The sequence below is a fragment of the Garra rufa genome, chromosome 19, assembly GCF_049309525.1.
Source record: "Garra rufa chromosome 19, GarRuf1.0, whole genome shotgun sequence".
Classification (NCBI taxonomy): Eukaryota; Metazoa; Chordata; class Actinopteri; order Cypriniformes; family Cyprinidae; genus Garra; species Garra rufa.
The window spans coordinates 27,741,443-27,763,459 of NC_133379.1; the positions used below are offsets into that span (position 1 = coordinate 27,741,443).

General features: G+C 33.3%; 1 protein-coding gene across 2 annotated transcripts; it reads right to left on the reverse strand.

Moving 5' to 3' along the window:
* Positions 1 to 2,037: 2,037 nt before the first annotated feature.
* Positions 2,038 to 21,109, reverse strand: stom (stomatin). Of its 2 annotated transcripts, XM_073824828.1 has the most exons (8): positions 20,903 to 21,109; positions 19,922 to 19,954; positions 19,500 to 19,609; positions 17,743 to 17,815; positions 10,603 to 10,685; positions 8,585 to 8,788; positions 7,609 to 7,743; positions 2,038 to 4,470 (listed from the first exon to the last, which is right to left on the reverse strand). In XM_073824828.1, the coding sequence occupies exons 1-8, from the start codon at positions 20,961 to 20,963 to the stop codon at positions 4,282 to 4,284; spliced, it is 888 nt and encodes a 295-aa protein (XP_073680929.1). In that variant the 5' UTR covers positions 20,964 to 21,109; the 3' UTR covers positions 2,038 to 4,281. The 2 variants fall into 2 exon arrangements, with proteins under 2 accessions (XP_073680929.1, XP_073680930.1); XM_073824829.1 differs by lacking the exon at positions 19,922 to 19,954.
* Between the last annotated feature and the right edge of the window lie 908 nt (positions 21,110 to 22,017).

A 22,017-nucleotide genomic window follows, 5' to 3' on the forward strand; every position in this document is an offset into this window, starting at 1 on the left:
TAGATGTGAGGCGTTTCCACCTTGTCAGTATTCCATCTGACACTCAGGAGTTCAGTTATTGGCTGTGTTCAGAATAGTATACTAGCATACTACTCATACTATACGGTGTATTATAGTGTGTATACAGTATGCACATACTTACACTGACAGTCAAAAGTTTTTGAACGGTAAGATTATTAATGTTTTTTTTAAGTTTTTTTTATATATATATATATATATATATATATATATATATAATTTTTTTTTTTTTTTTTTTTAAGAAGTCTTATCAGATGACCAAGCCTGAATTTATTGTCTAATTTTTTCCTGATTTCAAAGCTGAATTTTTAGCATCATTACTCCAGTCACATGATCCTTCAGAAATCATTCTAATATTCTGGTTTGCTGCTCAAAAAACATTTATTATTATTATGTTGAAAACAGCTGAGTAGTTTTTTTTTTTTCAGGTTTCTTTGATAAATAGAAAGTATAGAAGAACCGCATTTATCTGAAATGGATATGTTTTTGTAACATTATAAATGTCTTTATCATCACTTCTGATCAATTAAAGTATCCGTGCTAAATATTTTTTAATTTCTATAATTTATTCCGCACCACCCCCAAAAAATAAGTTTAGTGTATAATGTTACAAAAGATTTTTATTTCAGATAAGTCATCGAAGAATCCTGAAAAAAAAAAAAAAAAATACTCAACTGTTCAAGTATTGATGATAATAATAATAATAATGTGTTTTTTTAAACAGCAAATCTGCATATTACAATAATTTCTGAAGGAACGTGTGACACTAAAGTCTGGAGCTGAAAATGTAGCTCTGATCACAGGAATAAATTACATTTAAGAATATATTCAAAGAGAAAAGTTAATTTAAATAGTACAAATATTTTAAAATTGTATTTTTTTTTTTTTACTGTTTAATGTCTTCTTTAAAAAAATCTTACATTTCAAAAACTTTTGACTGGTAGTGTACATGCAAGAAATGCCCAGATACTACTACATTTGACAAAGTGTGCAGTATAAGAGTTGAAGCACTAAAATTAATAACTGGAAATAACTAAAACGACAATTAAAATAAAAATAAATGAAGGGAACAGCAAAGAATAAAAATGACAATAGCACTAACAAAATTACGAAAACTAAACTAAAAAGAAAACTGAAAATATAAAAGATAATTCAAGGTATTAATAAAAACTATAGCTCACTTGACCATTCCAGAGGTTAATATGAGTTATATTAACCCATGATTTTTAAAATAAATTTTTAAAACACAAAACTGGCTTAAACAACAACGTAACATACTGCTGTTTAAAACACTTGTCCTGAAATAATGGTAATTAGGCAGTTTATAGTACATACTATGCAGTGTTCGATAAGTAGTTTGCTAATATTTATTCCAAACACAGCCATGTTCCGTGTGCGCAATGACATCCCTCTATAGGCAGATGGCGCTCCGAAACTTTTTCAAATAAACTAATATTGTTTCTTATCGAAGTATAAAAAAAAGCCATTCCCATGGTCTCGTTTTTAAAATAGCAATTTCTATGAGTGCTTTTTAATTTTAGACTGTTAAATCCATAACCTGAATGCTGGAGTTTTTGGAGCATGTCTTGTTAAAGGCCTAGAGAGCCTTTGTATTCCTACATATCCAATGGTAAGACTGAAGGTCTGGTATTTATTTCGATGGGCCGGTTTAGATAATTGTTAACATATGCGTCCGTTAACTGCCTTAAGATCAGCTAAAATAGTATACCTCATAGTGCAGAGGTTGGTTGCCTTTGATATTTGCTGACGACTCGTATAGCTACTTATTTATAAGGGTTAAGTTAATCGAAAAACTCCTGCTTTACGCAAATCCTGCTGTAACGTTTCCTGAAATAATTAAATAACTTGCCAGTTTTACTACTTATATAAAATAGTTAATAAAGAACCACAACCCCCAAATGTTTCCAGAGTGTTCTTCAAAGACTGATTTATGCATCATATTAATAGCAGTCTGGGAAAACAATGAGGTAATTAGTTCATGTACTTTTAAGTCATGAGAAAGATTATACATTATGATTTAATAACAGGAATGGGACAAACACACATCAAAATATACGCGATATATGCAAACATTACAATATACATAAAAGTGAGTTGGACAAAACGTGATAATCAACATGATTTAAATGACAGAATAAACAATTACAAATATAGAATTGTAATAGACTGATACAGGATGCAAATACCAATATTTTGGAAATATTGTTGAAAACTTAAACAGATCTAAGCAGCACTGACAGTAATTTCACATCTTTGACAAGTCTACAATTCCATCCTCTGATATTTGAATAAGCAAAACAGTCATTTAAAAGCACAACCATTGACCTCTATAGGCTTAATTTTCTTGTTTTCAGCTGCAGATGTAAAAACATTATATTACATGTACGTAAATGTCTGGTAGATAAAAGAGTAAGATAGAATATTTTATAAACCAAGCGATAAATGGATGTATAAATGCATTGTTTTAAAAATCAACATGAAAACCTGTAAATATTTATTCAGTAATTGAAAATGGATATGGCTTAAGGCTTTCATATTGACAGTCGGCATTAATAAAGGTTCAAGAAAGTGAGAAAAACTGGTAGGCACAATAAGCACTGCTGTCAGTTCATGTTTTGACACCTGATACTATTTAAATATTCCTTCAAATGGTTTATTATCTATTTGGCAATCAAGCAGGTTAGGTTACATTATGCCTGAAACACACACACACACACACACACACACACACACACATGCACTCATATGACCAGTCGCTGTTCCATAAACTAACAACCAAAAAGCCAAACATCACACTGCAATCTATATTTAATATTTAAAAGATCAAGCATCTCCAGTCTGTATACCTCTACTACTCTTGTTACAAGTAGAGAAATCATTCACAATTCATATTCACTTCAAGTCCAAATTCCTTATTTAGCAAATATTTTATGACTTTAATATTGTTTGGTTGTATTCAATTTCCCTCAGACAGGGTGAACAGGTATTTACTAGGAACATCTATAGACCACATCAGAAAAAGGCTGTTTTTGTGTATGTACAGTAGAGTCCAAAAGTGAGACCGCTAGTGAAAATGTGGGTTTCAGAATTTATCTGTATTTCACTTGAGCTGCATAAACTCAACATATTTGTGACCCTGGACCACAAAACCAGTCATAAGGTTAAATTTTACAAAACTGAGATATATACATCATATGAAAGCTCAATAAATAAGCTTTCTGTTGATGTATAGTTTGTTAGGATAGGACAATATTTGGCCGAGATACATCTATTTGAAAATCTGGAATCTGAGGGTGCAAAAAAATCAAAATACTGAGAAAATCACCTTTAAAGTTGTCCAAATTAAGTTCTTAACAATGCATATTACTAATCAAAAATTACATTTTGATAGGTTTACAGTAGGAATTTTACAAAAAATCTTAATGTAACATGATCTTTACTTAATTTCCTAATGATTTTTGACATAAAAGAAAAATCAATAATTTTGTGGTCCAGGGTCACATTTGTGTAAAACCTGATGATCATGTTCTCCAGCATAATTTGAGATGATCCAAAGATCCAAAGATGATCCAACATCTGTACAGAGTCACATGATCAATTCGATGACCTATTTTCACTTATTTGATTAGTGACTTGCAAACACAACCTCGAATGTGACCCTGAACCACAAAACCAGTCAATTTTTGAAATTTTGCCAAATAAGCTGAATAAAAAGGCTTTCTGTTGATGTATGGTTTGTTAGGATCTTGCCGAGATGCAATTATTTGAAAATGTGGAATCTTGAGAGTGCAAAAAATCTAAATATTAATAAAATCGCCTTTAAAGTTGTCCAAATTAAGTTCTTAGCAATGCATATTACTAATCAAAAATTAAGTTTTGATATATTTGCGGTAGGAAATGTACAATATATCTTCATGGAACATGATCTTTATTTAATACCCTAATGAATTTTGGCATAAAAGAAAAATTGATTATTTTGACCCATACAATGTATTTTTGGCTATTGCTGTAAATATACCCATGCTACTTAAGACTGGTTTTGTTTTGTGGTCCAGGGTCACAAATATTTCTTTTAAGTTTCCAAAATTAAATACCAGAATTCAATGTGGTCTCAGCTTTCTGGATCCAGCTATACGTTATACTCACATGAGTGCATGTTATAACGTGTCAGTCTGTTTTTTTTTGCATGGATGCATCTGCATGTGTGTGTGTGTGTGTAGGTAGCTTCATGTGGCTCTTAGTTCAGTGCTTCAAAAAGGACTGCATCATGTCAATGGGCAGAGGGAAAATGATGGTGGAGTTCTTCTCAGCTGCGATGGTGTTGAGAGTCTGGAGGTAGCGCAGCTGCAAAGCAGAAGGGGACTCTGCGATCACCAGAGATGCCTCCTTCAGAGCCCGTGATGCATTCATTTCTCCCTCAGCGGCTATCACCTACAAAAAGCAGAGAGGCGGTTTGAAAAAAAAAAAAGCATGTGTGTCTTGATTTAGCAAACCATATATACCACACAAAACTTCCACCCCCTTAACCTAGTTTCAAATTGACACCCACTCTTTGGCCTACAAGGCATTGCAGTGAATTCTATTATGACAACTCTTTTTAGCATGGTAATGTGTTTGGACGCTGTTAAATTGCTGCTGCTATTGATTATTCCTGTTGTTGTAGATTATTGCTGCTGCACAAATAGCAGGTATAATAACCTGTAGCTGATCTATACAGGTGGAGCTGGGGAGGTGGAGAGTTTCAGAGGAACTTTGAAAGCACGCTGTCAAATGCTATAATGGATGCTAACCTAGGAACCTAGGAACGTGTATGTAACATGAACCAATCAGCTTGTGCCAAGTACTTTAACGCTGTGAATATCATCAGTTTGCGTTAACGACTCATCAGCCTGCGCACTCTAGAGTTTAATGAACGAACTTGGCATTTATTGTACTTGTGAAGCAATAGTTCAACCAACAGTAATTTTTTTTTCAGAAAATGTATGCATCCTCAGGCCATCTAAGATGGAGATTAGTTTATTTTCTTCATCGAAAGAAAAATTGAGTATAACATCACTTGCTCACCAATGGATCCTCTTCAGTGAATGGGTGCCATCAGAATGAGAGTTCAAACAGCCGATAAAAACAATTATAATAATCCACAAGACTCCAGTCCATCAATTAAGAAGTGAAAAGTGTGTTTGTAAAAAACAAATCCACCATTAAGACACTTTTCCTCTATCCATAAAAATGAAATACGCATAGATCAAGCACTGGTTAAAAGGAAAAACAATTGTAAACAAATATGTTGGTGGATTTTGAGGTGAGAAATTTGTTTTACTTTTTTCACTGGAGAAAACATTATTATATATTATGGACTATAGTATTTTGTCTAGAAGTTTATGTTAAAATGCCTTTAAAGATGGATTTGTTTTGTGCGGATTGCTTGTGGATTATTGGGATGTTTTTGACTCTCATTTTGACGGCACCCATTTACTGCAAAGAATCGGAAGAATTGATGACGTAATGGTAAATTTCTCTTTCCCGATGAAAGAAAAAAAAAACTCTACAGATCTACATCTTGGATTGTCTGCGACGGGTGAGTACAATTTTAGGCCAAAGTTTATTTTTGGGTAATCTATTCCTTTAAGCAACCTAAAGAGCATACATTGCACATCAAGTGGTGACATCATACAGTTTTTAGCCAATAAATATGTTTTTTAAATCAATAACACTTTTTTCTTACACAAATTTAAAGATAAAAAAAATATGATTATTAAAATTATACAATTTTCAAATACACGTTTCTCTTGATGAAAAACAAGTTGTGGTTGAAACTAACCATATTTCTGCAAGAGAACCTGTATTTTAAGAGATAGTTTACACAAAAATTTAAATTTGGTAATTTACTCACCCTCAAGTTGTTTAAATTATTCTTCCATACTACAGAAGTCAATGACTGCCTCAATTGTTTGGTTACCAAATTCTTCTAAATGTCATCTTTTGTGCTCAACAGAAGAAATAAACTCATACAGTTTTTAAATAATTTGAGGGTGAGTAAATGATTACAGAATTTTAATTTTTGGGTGAACTATCCCTTAAAATACAGGTTCTCTTGTAGTAAAACATAAATAATATTACTTCATTTCAACCACAATTTGTTTTGTGAAACAGAGAAATGTAGAAATAGTTTATAGTTTGGGTCAGGTTTCTTTTAGTCTTGCATAGTTTTGTTTGGATCCTCATGGTTTTTGTGGATCAAGTCTTGCCACACATCTGGCTAATATTTCTGTCTGAATTTTTCTTCCAAGTGACAGATACATTTGTGCCAAAATGCTGCAGGGTTTGACTAAATGCCACAGCCTTTGACATCAACTGAGAACCAATGCTGTATGTTATTTCTTTTGAAAGTATCTGCTATACACCCACTTTGATGCAGAGGTACCGTTTACATTTTTACTAACCAGGGCAGTGGTTTCCCACTTCTTGCTGTGTGGCTGATGTAGGCCGGGGGGCATTGATTTGAAGAAAACATATTTGTTGTATCTGAGCTAAGCATGGAAGAATAATTGTGCCCTAAAAATAAACTCATTAAACTTCCTTTCCCATGTTCTTCTGAGAGCCTGTGCTCTCATGAACATTTTTAAAGGGGGGCAAATCAACTACACAAGGAAGAGATTAACCAGGCATATGGCTGAAAATGTCAAAATACAGGCTCTCACATAAATCACCAGATAAATTAGTGGAAAACACACAAAGAAACAGGAAAGGAGTTGTCACTTCCAGCTTCCTAAGAGAGTATTGCGGTGGTCTTGCCTCAGCGCAATGAACGTTTACATTCAGCCACCAAACACTCCAATAATTTGGTCTATAGTATGTACATGCATGCATATGAGAGGATGATTAATATATGCTTGGCAGCAAAATCTGGTTATATCTGTCCATATAATAAACATTTAGGCCCGGTTTCACAGACAGGGCTTAGGCTAAGCCAGGATTAGGCCATAGTGCAATTAGGACAATTAAGTAATTTTTATAAACATGCTTACAAAAAAATAATAATAGTAATAGTAATAGTAATAGTTGCATGAGTCCCTCAGTTGTCCTCAGTGTGAAAAGATGGATTTTAAAATCATACAGTCATTTTTGGAAATGGTTCAAATACACAAAAATGCTGAAAAAACAAAGAATTTGTGGGACCTGAATGATTTTTCTAAAAAACAGTTTGCAGTTTAACTGTTCAGGACAAATAAGGAACTCATGAACAACTATCACTAAACAAATAAAACACAGATGTGGATTCAGGGAACAACACAGTATTAAGAATCAAGTGTATGTAAACTTTTGAAAGGGGTCATTTTTATAATTTTCAACTAATTTTTTCTCTTGTGGATTCCATGTAAACATCTTTTATGTGAAATATCTTATTCAGATCAGTAGTATTAAATACAAAATAACTTGCATTTTGTATGATCCCTCTTATTTTAGTAAAATATTTAAAAAAAAATTCGCAGATTCTGCAACGTCTATGTAAACTTTTGACCTCAAATGTATCTATATAATGCTTACTAAATACCAAAAGCATGTTACCTTAGCTCTGGCCTCTCTGGTTGCTTCGGCCTCGGCTGCCATAGCCCTCTGGAGCTGCAGAGGCAGTTTGACGTCCTTAATCTCCACACGTTCCACTTTAATACCCCAGTCATCTGTGGCATCATCTAGTGTGGACTAAAGAAATAACAAAGAGTCAAGTCTAAACACTTCTTCTCAGAGATTTCTCACGCTCCTCATGTTTGGAGTGTGCCTGTCATGAAGAATGTTCCCCAGTTTTTGAAAGGATGTCAGATGGAATGAGCGAACGGCGGGCCATGTGCGAACTAATGAAGGAGGCGCTAGCATTGCAGTCAGGCTAGATAAGTCAGGGTCTCAGCTGAGCTACGGTGAATGCACTGCCTGAAGATATACAATGTCTGCTTGAATCAGGTCTGAGCCCAGACTAATTCAATGAGGGAATAAGCTTGTATTTTGGATGATCTATTCTTTTAAAAGTATACAGTTAAACCATCATTTATTCAGACACCTTAAACATTTCTCACATTGTCACAGTTTATTCACTATATTTTAGAAAATGGTAATAAAATATGACAAGAACTCTGTGTCAGAACAAATTCCTCTTGATAATGTCAGATAACTTTGATAGAAAGGTATGTAATGAATTACAATCAACCAAAAATCCAGACAACTGTTAGTATGACAATATTTACACAACTACCAATGCTTTGTTGATCAATTACCAAGCAATGCTTAATTTTGTTCAGTCTGTGGTGTAAATAGGTCGCATTAGCAATTAAAGAAAAAAACACTTAAGCAAAACATGGATAGGTCAAAGTGCCTGAATAATTTTTGGTCACAAATTTATACACCGTATAAATCCTCACTTGCATAAATGAACTATAGTGTCCAGAATCCACTAGTAAAAAAAATCAAAAATTATATCTAATGCTTGGTTAAACTGTAATTCATTTTTTTTTATTGTTACAATATTTGTATGTATTATGTAGTGTGTTACCTGCATACTGTGGGCTATTTCCTCTCGGTCAGACAGGATCTCTGCCAGGTTCTTTGTACCCAGGACGTTCCTCAGGGTGGTCTGTGCCAACAGACGAGTGGCCGCATCAGCATTGGTGATGTTGGCTACTGCCAGTGTTGCGTTTTGCACACGGTAGTAGACTACACCATCTACACTCACTGTCACAGAGTCCTTTGTCAGCACCTATGAGGATGAATGCGCACAGACTATTTAGTCAAAAACATAATTTGGGTGATATTCTGCAAAAAAAAAAAAAAAAAACATGAAACAATGAAATAATTTTGAAATAATATTTCAATTTAAAATAACTGCATTCTATTTGAATATATTCCTGTGATAGCAAAGCTGAATTTTCAGCAGTCTTTAGTGTCACATGATTTTTCAAAAATTATTCTAATATGCTAATTTGCTGCTAAAGAAACATTTTTTTGTAATTATTGGTGTCACAGCTGTGCTGTGTAGTATTCAAAAGTTTGGGCTAAAAAATAAGAAAGAAAGATCAAAAGTGACAGTAAAATAATTTATAATGTTATAAATAATTTCTATTTCAAATAAATGCTGTTCTTTTGAACTTTCTACATATCAATTATTTCTGATATATCACTGTGTTCAACATTCATAACCATTATTAAGAACCATTATTACTTCAGACTGGCTGCTGAAATAAATTATATTTAAAAATATACACTACCAGTCAAAAGTTTTTGAACAGTAAAATTTTTAATGTTTTTTCTGACTTTTCTGCTCACCAAGCCTACATTTATTTGATCCAAAATACAGCAAAAGCAGTAATATTGCAAAATAGTTTTACTATTTAAAAGAACAGCTTTCTATTTGAATATATTTTAAAATTTAATTTATTCCTGTGATCAAAGCTACATTTTCAGGATCATTACCCCAGTCTTCAGTTCAATATTATTATTATTGTCAATATTTAAAACAGTTGAGTATTTTTTTCAGGATGCTTTGATAAATAGAAAGATCCAAAAATCAGCATTTATTTAAAATAAAAATACAAAATATATTTAAAAAATATGTAAAACATAAAAATAAAAAACTTTTGTAACATTATACACTATATAGTAGTCAACATTTGAAGTGGATCATAAAAGTTCATCAAAGTAGTCCTAGGACAACAACGGCTATTGTTTTGGTTTTAGAACATCTCTGATGAAAGCTTTTGATCCACTTCAAATGTTGACTACTATATACCATTCCAAAGCTTGGAGTTATTATAATTTTTTTTGGGAAGGAAATTATAGAAATTAGTACTTTTATTTAGCAAAAACGCTTTAAATTGATGAAAAGTGATGATAAAAACAATTATAATGTTACAAAAGATTTCTATTTCAGTTAAATGCTGTTCATCTGAACTTTCTATTCATCAAAGAAACCTAAAAAATCTAGCTAATTTCAATATAATAAATGTTTTTTGAACAGCAAATCAGAATATTATAATGATTTCAGAAGGATCGTATGACTGGAGTAATGATGCTAAAAATTTCAAATAATTCAAAATTTTACTGTGTTTGCTGTACTTTGGATCCGATAAATGCAGGCTTGGTAAGCAGAAGAGACTTGACTTTTGACTAGTGTATATTAAAATAAAAAAACATTTCTTTGAAATGATTATAATATGTCACAACATTATTATTTTTAAAGTATTTTCGATTAAATAAATGCAGCCTTGTTGAGCAACTTCTCTAATAAATAAATAAATGCAAACATACATATTCTAAACCTTTAAAGACAATTGTCTTTAAAGGTAAAGTATGTCATTTCTGCACCACTAGTGGTACAATATAAAACTGTAAACATCATTTAAAAAAAGCTCCATAAAAGGCACTTTTTAGGATGTCATCCTACAAATGGTTTACTTAAAAAGTCCCTGTACATTATACTGTGTGGCAAACATCGTAAAAATGACACACTTCACCTTTATAGGTTAAAACAAAGGTTGAAGTTGTGGATTAGTGTTTGTGTGTGTGTGATCTCACCTCCTGAGGGGGGATATCAAAGGTAATGGTGCGCATATCCACATTGATAAAGCTGTCTGTGCACGGCAAGATGAAGAAAAGACCTGTGTGAGACAACACACACACATACGACAAAAGATTTACCAGCAGCAGACACTCAAAGCATCATAATCAGTAACTCAGAAACAGGGCTGATCTTCAATGAGTGTACAACTGGCAATCTACCAAATTCCATTCTCACCGCCAACTGGCTTCAGCTGACTGCATTCAAGAGCGTAATGAATGATCGCACTGACATCTGCTTTGATGCTTTACAGTACAGCAGTTACATCAGTTTATAGGATTAGTTATTTGGCGAATGATTTTATAATGTTATCTAATAACAGTAATTTATTAGTCATTTGTGAGGGTCAATTTTTCATCATCTGAATAAATAAGCTTTCCACTGATGTCTGGTTTGTTAGGATAGTACAATATTTTGCCGAGATTCAACTATTTGAAAATCTGGAATCTGAGGGTGCAAAAAAAAAAATCTAAATTTTGAGAAAATCACCTTTAAAGTTGTCCAAATGAAGTTCTTAGCAATGCGTACTACTAATCAAAAATTAGGTTTTGATATATTTATGGTAGGAAATTTACAGAATATCTTCACGGAACTTGACCCTAATTTAATATCCGAAGGATTTTTAACCCATACAATGTATTTTTTGCTATTCCTACAAAAATACCCATGCTACTTAAGCTGGTTTTGTGGTCCAGGGTCACATTTATATATAGAGATGAACAGAAAGTTCAAAAGACCTGAATTTATTTTCAATGTTTTTTGTATTAATGACAAAAAAAATTAATTATTGTCACTTTTTACCTTTGATGAATTTCATTCATTCTTGCTGAATAAAAGTATTATAGATAGTACAAAAAATAATATAAAAAGACTCTTAAATAAAAAAAAATGTTTCTAAATATAAAAGGCAGGCCTGTTAAAAAAAAAATGCTGAGTACAGAATCAAAAGAAGACAGGACAATAAGAACGGTTTAGCAATATGTGACTAGGAAGACAAGTAGGTCCGTGTGTGTGTGTGTGTGTGTGCTTGAGTTTTAGCAGTAGTTAATGTGATTAATTTATCGTCCCCTACAGTTTCTAAACAAAACCGGGAGGTTTTCTATAGAGTCATCAGGGTTTGTTAGCCTGTTTAGAGGTTTGTATACTCTACTGTGGAAAATTCCACTCACATTCCACCCTTAAATAAAGCAGTGGAGGAGGAGTCCACTGCAGATTGTTTGGAGACCCTTGTAGCCTCAAAGTGGACCAAGGAATCAAGCTTTCTTTTCAGACCTATAGTATAAATGGCATCTATCTAGCCATCAAGAACGAATGTATTGCCTCAGAAAGTACTACTGAAAGGATTTTGATATAGAAAGCTTACTGAAAAGCCTGTGTTGACTTTCAGGGAGTAAGAGGGATAAAGTCTATGGACTAACGCTAATAATAGATACTACCCTCATAAGTTCATTCCTTGAGGGAAAAGCCCTGCGGATTCATATTCCCAAACACAGCACCGTCCGATACACGCCAGAGGCACCAACACAAGCACAGCTACTGAGTAGTGTCATTAACTTAATAACTTCAGCCATATAGATATAGATGTGAATTTTCTGAAAAAAATATCAGTGTTCATTAAAGGGGTTTTTAAAGAGGTTTTTTCATTGTGTCGCCTTTTTCATTTAAGAACAGTCACAATTCAGTAAGCAAAAAAATGCATTAAAAAAAGACCAACTGCAACCACTTTGTGCAAATATTTGTCAATTGTTGGTTACAGTTTTAATGCAAAATGTTTTAACAATGCAAGTATATATTTTTTTTACTTTAATATGTTCACAGTAAATGCTGCTCCACACAAACTGTTATCATTTACATGTGTGGAGTGTCTCAAACTCAGTCTCTGCATGTATTTGAGTGTGAGTTTGGGTTTATTATAATGTTCATCTGGTAATGCAACATGCGTAAAGATGCTGTAAAATAAAATTCCAGGATTTGAGAACTTTTCAAGTCTACTGTTTTGATTTTCAAAGACTACAATCAGAGATTTCACTTATGGTTTGATGTTTTCTACTGTTTAAGAAAAAAATTATTTGTGAAACCCCTCCAAAGTCCTGATCTGCATCAAATGATTCACGATCTGCACTCTAAGGTTCTGATCTAAAGCAAAAGATTTGCAAACCCGCTCCAAAGTTCCAATCTTAATCAAATGATTCACGATCCATGCTCTGAGTCCTAATCTGAATAATGATTTACAAAACATACACACGAATCATTCAATTCACAGAATGATTCAAGAACCCGCTTAGAAGTCCTGATATAAATCATTAGATTCGCGATTGCAAAGTTCCAATCTAAGTCAAATGATTTGCGAACCCGCTCCTAAGTCCCCATCTGAATCAAATGATACATGCACCTAGGTTCTAATCTAAAGCAAAAGATTAGTGAACCGGTTCCGAAGTTCCGATCTAAATCAAATGATTCACGATCCACGCTTCACAAAACATAATTTCAGATCATGACTCGAAGCTTGGAGCACGAATCATTTAATTCATGGAATGATTTAAGAACCCGCTCCGAAGTCCTGATCTAAATCATTAGATTCATGATAAGCAAAGTTCCAATCTAAGTCAAATGATTCTTGATCCATGCTCCAAAGTCCCTATCTGAATAATGATTCACAAAGAACCCACTCTGAAGTCCTGATCTGAATCAATACACAAAGTTCTGATCTAAATCAAATTTTTCGCAATGCACGATTTGAAGTTCCAATCTAAATCATTTGATTTGCAATATGCAAATTTCGATCTAAGTCAAATGATTCACAATACGCGATCCGATTGGATCACTTTGGAACAGTGAATCATGTTGTCTATTATATATGTATTTTAAGTCATTTTAACAGCCATTGTTCGCTTGGATCTGTTTTTATTACCACACAAAATATATATGCGTGTATATATATATATATATATATATATATATATATATATATATATAATTACCCAATTACTTCATTAATCATCAGATTAATCGACCAATTACTCGATTATGAAATTAATCGTTAGTGACAGCTAGGGCTGGGTGATTCTTTCGATTAATTCGAATTTACGTTTTAAGACTATTTAATTTTTTATTAAATCCAGGTATCGTGATTTTTAATAAAAATATTAGAATAATTAAGAGGCAATATTGTCATACCACATGATGGCGCGCCTAATTAACCGCTGTATTCAGAACGGAAAACAAATAATGCGCTCTGGTAAAATAACGCGAGCCACTAAGGGGACATGATTAGCTGCTTGCTAGCAAGTTAGCCTGTTACATTACAGTACATACAATTTCACTTACCACATAAACAGAGTAGAGAGATGATTGAAGACAATGGCGAATTATTTGCATATCAGGGCTCTAGAGTGCGACCAAATTTCTCAATGGTGCGACTAAAAAGAATCTTAGGTTGCACCGGTGCAACCAGCAGTTCAAGGGCAAAAAAAAAAAAACTACTGCGTACTAGGGCTGCACGATATTGGGAAAAAATTACATTGCAATATGTTTTTTTCTTGCGATATATATTGCGATGTGTACAAATTCATTTATGTTCATCAGGTTGTTTTGAACTGCTTAATCAAATAATAATTCAAGAATAATTGGGGTAATTTTGTAAGCATTTTCAAAGAATAAAAAAATGCAAAAGTACAGTATAATCAAAACCTTGAAATAAAATACTTTTTAAAGCTTATTTTGGGTAGTTTCATAAACAGTTTGACTCACCTTATTCACTGTCAATTCAGGCATTCAAGGCTCTAATATGAAATTAATAATGAATGTTGCTTTTACCCTGATGAAAGGGAAATCAGCTTCTTCCTTTCACGAAAAACATTAAAAGCTTAGCCAAGATGGAGGAACAGCTGATCATAGCTGTTACAGGGATAACATTTTTTAGCAGCAGAGCTACTGCAAGCAATGTTTAGTTTTGGAAATCCATTTATCTTTGTTTATCTTTGCCGAAACTTCCGCGTCTTTAGGAGAGCGCGGGTCATGGTTGCTTAGCAACGGCAGACGCCACTCTGCCACTCAAGTTACAGAGCGCTTTGGAAAGAAGGAGAAAGCGGCGCGCCTAGCGTTTTCCACGCGTTTTTAGGCACGACATGTGAACGGTCCCTTAAATTCGTAGTGTTTCCGCGAGTTGTGGCAACAACTGCCAGGCACTCCCGACAAAGCACCTGTTTTTGGTCAGCAGCATCCTTTTTGTATCCAAAATACTTCCATATGACCGACGTTGCGTTTCTTTTTGCGACCAAATCTTCCATTTCGGCGCTTTTCTCCCGTCCCGCGCTCATTTCGCCATGCGCACGCAGAGTCTGCATGCATGAAGTGAAGCAACGTGTGCATTGTAGTTTTTAAAAAACCCTTAAATATGAGTTAATTACTTTATTTTAGACAAATATAGATCCGTGAATAGAAAGTTTAGAAATATAGAAAGTACATTTTTAAATCAGACACACATGCCCTGCATGGTGACTGCCACAATGTGACTATCGCGATGACGATGCTGAAACGATCTATCGTGCAACCCTACTGCGTACTACTATGAAAAAATATTTAGGAGCACCATGTGCGACTGACCCGACCAGCATATTTATATTTGCGCTGAGTGGAGCTTCAAAGGTTTCTATGTGTTTTGCACGTTGACTAATGTATCTCAAGTGTAGAGAGTGTAAATAAGATACTGAATGGGCAGTAGCTTCGTTTATTATAATAGAGCTTTGTGATATTGCGAACTAAGGAGAGTGACAGCTTTTAGTCATTTTAAGGGAGTCTGTAAACGAGATATTGATTTATTATAACAGTTAAATAAACAAGAAGTTATTATTAAGTGACTAATATTGTCTGACTATAACACTATTGCCTGATTTTGCTCTATTTCGTCGTCAAAAGTGGTCTGAAACAAGTCACAGCTGAGCCGCTGCGCATCTCCACTCAAACACAGCGGTGTTTCATTTATGAAATGAACATGCGTTTTTAAACGAATCTAGTGAAATGATTCAATTTCCCATTCATAAAGAGTCACTTGCTTTATTCCTGAATGAACCATCTGTTCGAAGGAATCAAATGAATATGATCCAGTAATTAAATCAGTGTCTTACCACCACCTGCTGGCAGATCGTTTCAGTTTTTTAAATCATTTAATATTTCTGTGTTCAAAATGTTATATTTTTGTATACGATGTAAGTGCATGAGAAAAGCATGGAAATATATATTTTCCTCCCATCTCATATTTATTTGTCTTACAAACATTTACTGTGTGCAGTATGATAAGAATGGGGCCTGGTGGAAAGCACTGATGCAGTTGCAATGTATATTGCAAAATATATGGTGCCCATATATATATATTGTGGAAAAGCTGGGGATTCTTTACATGCTAAAAGTAGTAGGGGGGAAAAATCGATTTAAATCGTAAATCTGATTTTTTTGTGAAAAAATCGGGGATTTTATTTTTAGGCCATATCGCCCAGCCCTAGTGACAGCCATACTTTAAAAAAGTGACTTTGACAAAAGTAGCAAATTTCAGTGAGATTTCACAGGCAAAAAAAATCCATCGTCCAATGTACGAAAGACAACTCATACAGAAGGTACTTTCAAACCAAGCAGGTTTCTGTTTTGCAAATGCTGCAAATATGCAAACTTGAACATGAAGTCTGTGTGGGTATTCCTACTGGAATGACTGGATTTTGCCCGTGAAATTTCAATGAGCAAAAGTAAATGTAATTGCACATTAAGGCTGAAATGATGTCCCAAAAAAACAAGTTTGGATGGAATTGAACCCATAAAAGAATAAGAAATTTAAGTAAGCAATAAGGTAAAAGAGGCCTCCGTTTTGTGTTGTGGCTAAAAACACCCTTCAGCCGTGATTTATTCACAATACAGCATGGCATCAAGTACCTTACTGCTTTTATAAAACGGTTATCATACAATAAAAATATTAAAACCAAAACTGTATGTACTGATATATTACTTTCTTAAAGCAAGTGTTAAATGGTGCCTTTCTGCTAAAAAATAGTTCCTGACAGCAACAGTAAACGGCAAGAGAATGTCACTGGTTACTCATACTTCATTAAATAAATAACAAATAGATGATTTTGCCACAAAACATAATATATGAAACAGTTTTGATGCTATATAATTGTTTGTTTATGTTGATACACAGAACCATTCATTATCATGAATAAAACACAGCTGCTGACCAATCAGAATTGAGGAATGGAACTAACCGTTTTATAAGAAGAACTAGGTAAAGAATAAAAAGGGAAAGAAGGAGAACAAAAAGAAGAGGGTGTGTGAGGAATATTAATACATTGCTGTCTTGCAATTACTTCAGCTTTAGTTACCAAACATTGAAATCTAACCAGTCACCAAGATCAACCTCCATGAAAAGCACATAATCACCGTTGTGACCACAGCACTGCATGAAACCCGATCCAAAATCCACAATGACATATGTGACATCATGGCAACAGGGCCTCAAACAAAATGTATGGTTATTAGACATCTGCTCAAATGACTTTTATAGCTTAAAAGGCTAGAGTACAGAAGACGTTATGATGTGTGTGACTAACCTGACATTACAATCTCAGATGTTAATACCTTTTTATATAGCTATTACTAACTAACTAATACAACTGAAATAAAACGTGATGCTTCGCAGGTAATATGATCTTTTACAGACGCCTCAGGAAAACACATGTGATTACTAGAACATGAAATACAAGTGATTTAATGTGTGTTTTTGTGCTTTTATATGATCCTCAAGCGAATGCTAGTATGATAATAAAAAATGTGGCTGATTCAGGCCAGCGGAAATGCAAAACAGATCACTTCTGTTTCTCCAAAACAGAACGCCTTGTGACAAGCCAACATTGTGGTGGACGGCCACAACACAAATGCAAACAAGCAGACTGCAAAAAGTGTCACATTTAACCACACTGACAACAAAAACAATAGAAAAGTGTGATCACTGATTACAGATGGCAGGAGCAGATTATCACATAGGATGCTTAAACCACTAGCAGCGATTAAATCAGAATGATCAAAGGATATAGATTATTTTTTTCTTTTACCTGGTCCTTTGGCTCCTCCTCGTAAAATGCGTCCCAGACGAAAGATAATTGCCCTTTCATATTCCTTTACTATCTGTGGGAACAAGAAGTATTTTTATCTCATAAAAAGGGCTAAATTACAGCAGTTTAAAACAGCAGAAGGTAAAACGGCCACAATTATGTAATTGAGATGTTGCATGGAAACCTTTATCATGCATTCTTCATCATCCTTATAAAGATAAAGATGATAAAGATAAAGATTATAGGACTTCTCACTTCTCATGATAATCAGTTCTATCTGGTGTGAAAAAACATGGCACAAATTTGATTCACAGACACTGGAATGATCAACGCCTTGTTTATGATTTCCAAAACAATGATTGTACAATATTTTTTTTAGATTTTATAGAGTTTGTCCTCGTGAAAAGCAAAATGAATCATTTTAGAGCTGAAAATAAATAGAAAATCTTTAAGGATGCACAATTTATAGGTGTTATATTGACTGAATTATTTCTTTATTTCATCAGAACCAGCTGATAACAGATACACTACCAGTCAAAAGTTTTTGAACAGTAAGATTTTAAATGTTTTTAAAGAAGTCTCTTCTGCTCACCAAGACTGCATTTATTTGATCCAAAGTACAGCAAAAACAGTAATATTTTGAAATATTTCTACTATTTAATATAACTGCTTTCTATTAGAATATGGCTTAAAATGCAATTTATTCCTGTGATCAAAGCTTAAATTTCAGCATTATTACTCCAGTCTTCAGTGTCACATGATTCTTCAGAAATCATTCTAATATGCTGATTTGCTGCACAAGAAACATGTCTTATTATAATTATTATCAATATTTAAAATAATAATAATAATATTTCAAACAATGAAATAAATAAATATTTTATAGAATAATATTTCAAACAATGAAATAATAAATAAATATTTTATTTAACAAGGATGCTTTAAATTGATCAAAATTGATGATAAAGACATTTATAATGTTACAAAAGATTTCTATTTCAGATAAATGCTGTTCTTTTGAACTTTCTATTTCTCAAAGAAACCTGAAAAAGGCTGTTTTCAACATTATAATAATAATAATAATAATAAATGTTTTTTGAGCAGCAAATCAGAATATTAAAATGATTTCTGAAGGATCATGTGACTGGAGTAATGATGCTAAAAATTCAGCTTTGAAAGCACAGAAATACATTACATTTTTAAATATATTTAAATAGAAAACAGTTATTTTAAATAGTAAAAATATTTCAGAATTTTCCTGTTTTTGCTTTACTTTGGATCAAATAAATGCAGTGTTGTGAGCAGAAGAGACTTCTTTAAAAAACATTTAAAATGTTACTGTTCAAAAACTTTTGACTGGTAGTGTATATCAGTCTGTACTGGAAATCACATGCTTATTTTATATTTAGATTTCCTTTGCTGTCATTAAACTCTCACTTAAAAGTACATTTAATAAAGCTAATATTTTAATAACATTGCAATCATAAAAACATAACAATGAATACACAGCATATTATAATGTGGTGATGTTGTGTATAAATTTACTTGTAGCATTTAAAATGTCTGATTTCTGTCATTTTTAATTTATATTTTATTATATTACATTATTACATTTTAGTATTGGTTATTTATTGCCAAAACATTCAAATAATTATCATTTTTGATTTTTTTTTAGGGTTTTCCATGACCACTCCTGTGCACAATACTTGACCACAAGCTGTACGACATCACACTAATGAAACACCACCACTAAGTACCTTAATGCACATCCATATGGAGAGAGGCAGGGTCAGCAAAGTAAGCAGGATGGAGAAAATCACCAGGATCCAACCACACAATCCAATGTCACTGTCTGCATTCTCCAAGGCTGTAAGGCAAAGCAAATATGCACATGAGTAAACTTTCATTACTATACAATAAAAAAAAGGTCACAATACACATTAACCTAAGACAGCTCATAAAAACAATGGTTTAAATGAGTTCAAAGATGTAAAAACACAATCTTTTAAGCTTCAAGCAGAAGTGCATGCATTACATGGAACTTCATCAACACAATAAAACATTTTCACAGCCATTCGACCACACTGATAAGCCACACATGGCAAATGAACACTTTCTTACAGTTAAATAAAAAATAACAAACAAAAGTGCAATTGCTTTGCTTTCAAACTTTACGTACCTTGAGTATCGTCAATAGTGTGACACCACCGATCTACAGAGAAATGTAACTGTAAGAGGCTACTGTATGTGTGGCCTAAAAGCATTAGTCTACAAGCCCATCAGCCCTAATAAGGAATAAGACATTTTCTTGAGCAGATCCATGCTGAGCAAATTACGTTAGCTGCTGTGACAGTCAGAGCAAAGGAAGATCGAAAGCTGGATATGATTATTGAGCAGGACAGTGGTCACACTAAATGCAGAATGATTAAATCATCCCTGCCTTGCACTGATCTCACAACCTTTACATTGCAAACAGGATCTTTGACCAACAGCCACATGATCTGAAACTCTATGCTTTTATAAATTAATGTAGATTAAATTCAGATTGTAAATTCATAAAATAAAGACATAGTGTTTTTTAATAAATTGTCCAAAATGTTGTTCAGCACAAATAATCAGAATAATTCTAGACATTTGACTGCTTTTACTAAACCACAACATAGGATACTATACTATACCATACATTACTACAATACACACTATATCACACCATACCATACTATACTACTTCATATTTTGTTTATTATACCTTTATTGTTTTGCAATACCAATTCAGAGCCCAAACAAACAAAAACAATAAATATAATAAAAAACAAAACACAGCTTATTGTTTTGATGAAAACATAACTGCTTGGATTGTTTAGCGCTACTTGACTTATTTGAATATTGTTGGGGTATGAGCACCTGTTGTTGCCCAGTTTGGCACAGAGGGCATAAAGACACACCCATACTGCACTATCAATAATAAAAGACCCTGAAGAAAAAAGAAAAACGCGGAGCATGGACGTGCTTACAATGTTTATATATTTTGCAATGCATTTTTAATCTTATTAAAGGCAGTACTATGCAGAAACATTTAATATGGTTTATTTGCTTTGTGTCAACGCATATCTAACGGTGCAAACACGTGATATTAAATAATGATTCAATAGTAGCCAACCTATTTGTCGATCCTTCCGTTTTTGCTCTCTCATCGCAGCTGTTTCCCTGCCATCTTCCATTGTAGGAGATATCTTTGAGTTATTCAGGGCTGATACGCAGCAGATCTTTTACGCACTTCCAGCAGGAGATCCCTTTTCAGTAATGTATTTTTTTTTTTCATCTACGGGACAGATCAGTTTCTACGTGAGGTTCAGCCCCCTGTAGCTGTAAGGGGTTGGGCTGAAGTGTCTGCGGGCGGGGATTGCTGTTGCCTGTGACCTAGAAACGGAAGTGGGTAGGAAGGGGAAATCGATTTTGGGTTAGATGTCTCTAACTTCATTTCTAGGATGATTGGTACATTAATACAAATATAAATGTATGATGTTGTATTTTTTTGTACAAGATACCATTAATTCTAAAAGTAGAATTTATTTTCTTACGCAACTAATTGTTTCACTTGGAAAACATCACATTCATGTAAAGAAATGGGCTAAAGCTAAGCCAAATTGTGAACATTTTATTAAAGAAATTAAACAATATGGTACTATGAAAAATATTAGAAACAGAAAAGCTGATAAAGACGTATGAAGCACTGTGTCACTTTAATTTGATTAATTAAATGTTTAGGCTACATTTTTCTTTTATCCCTGGCATAAATCTTTTTTTACCCATGTACATGCACTTGTTTTTTTTTTTTTTTTTTCTCTCTCTGTATGCCCTATTTTTTCTACTACTGTTGTGAGATGTATATATTTGTATTCATATGTACATAATTGCATTAAAAATCGATTTTGACGATAACTTATTAGAAAATTTTAAATACATACCTTTAAATGCCTTTAAAGATTGGTAATTCGTGGTGTATTATTTGTTAAATCTACCAGCTACCATTTTTTTATAATCGTGTTTAACGTTTATAATAGTATTCTGGTGGAAACTACATTACCCATGATTCCACACAGAAATCTCTACCAATCAATCAGAGAATCGAAACAATCACTAATAAAACACTACTATTAGATTTGTTTTCAGTGACATTACAGGTGTAAATTGTTGTCCAAAAAGTAACACCACAAAGACAGTTTGTTAGTTCATATCTATTAATGTTACTGTTCTCAGCGCTCTTCGGGATGG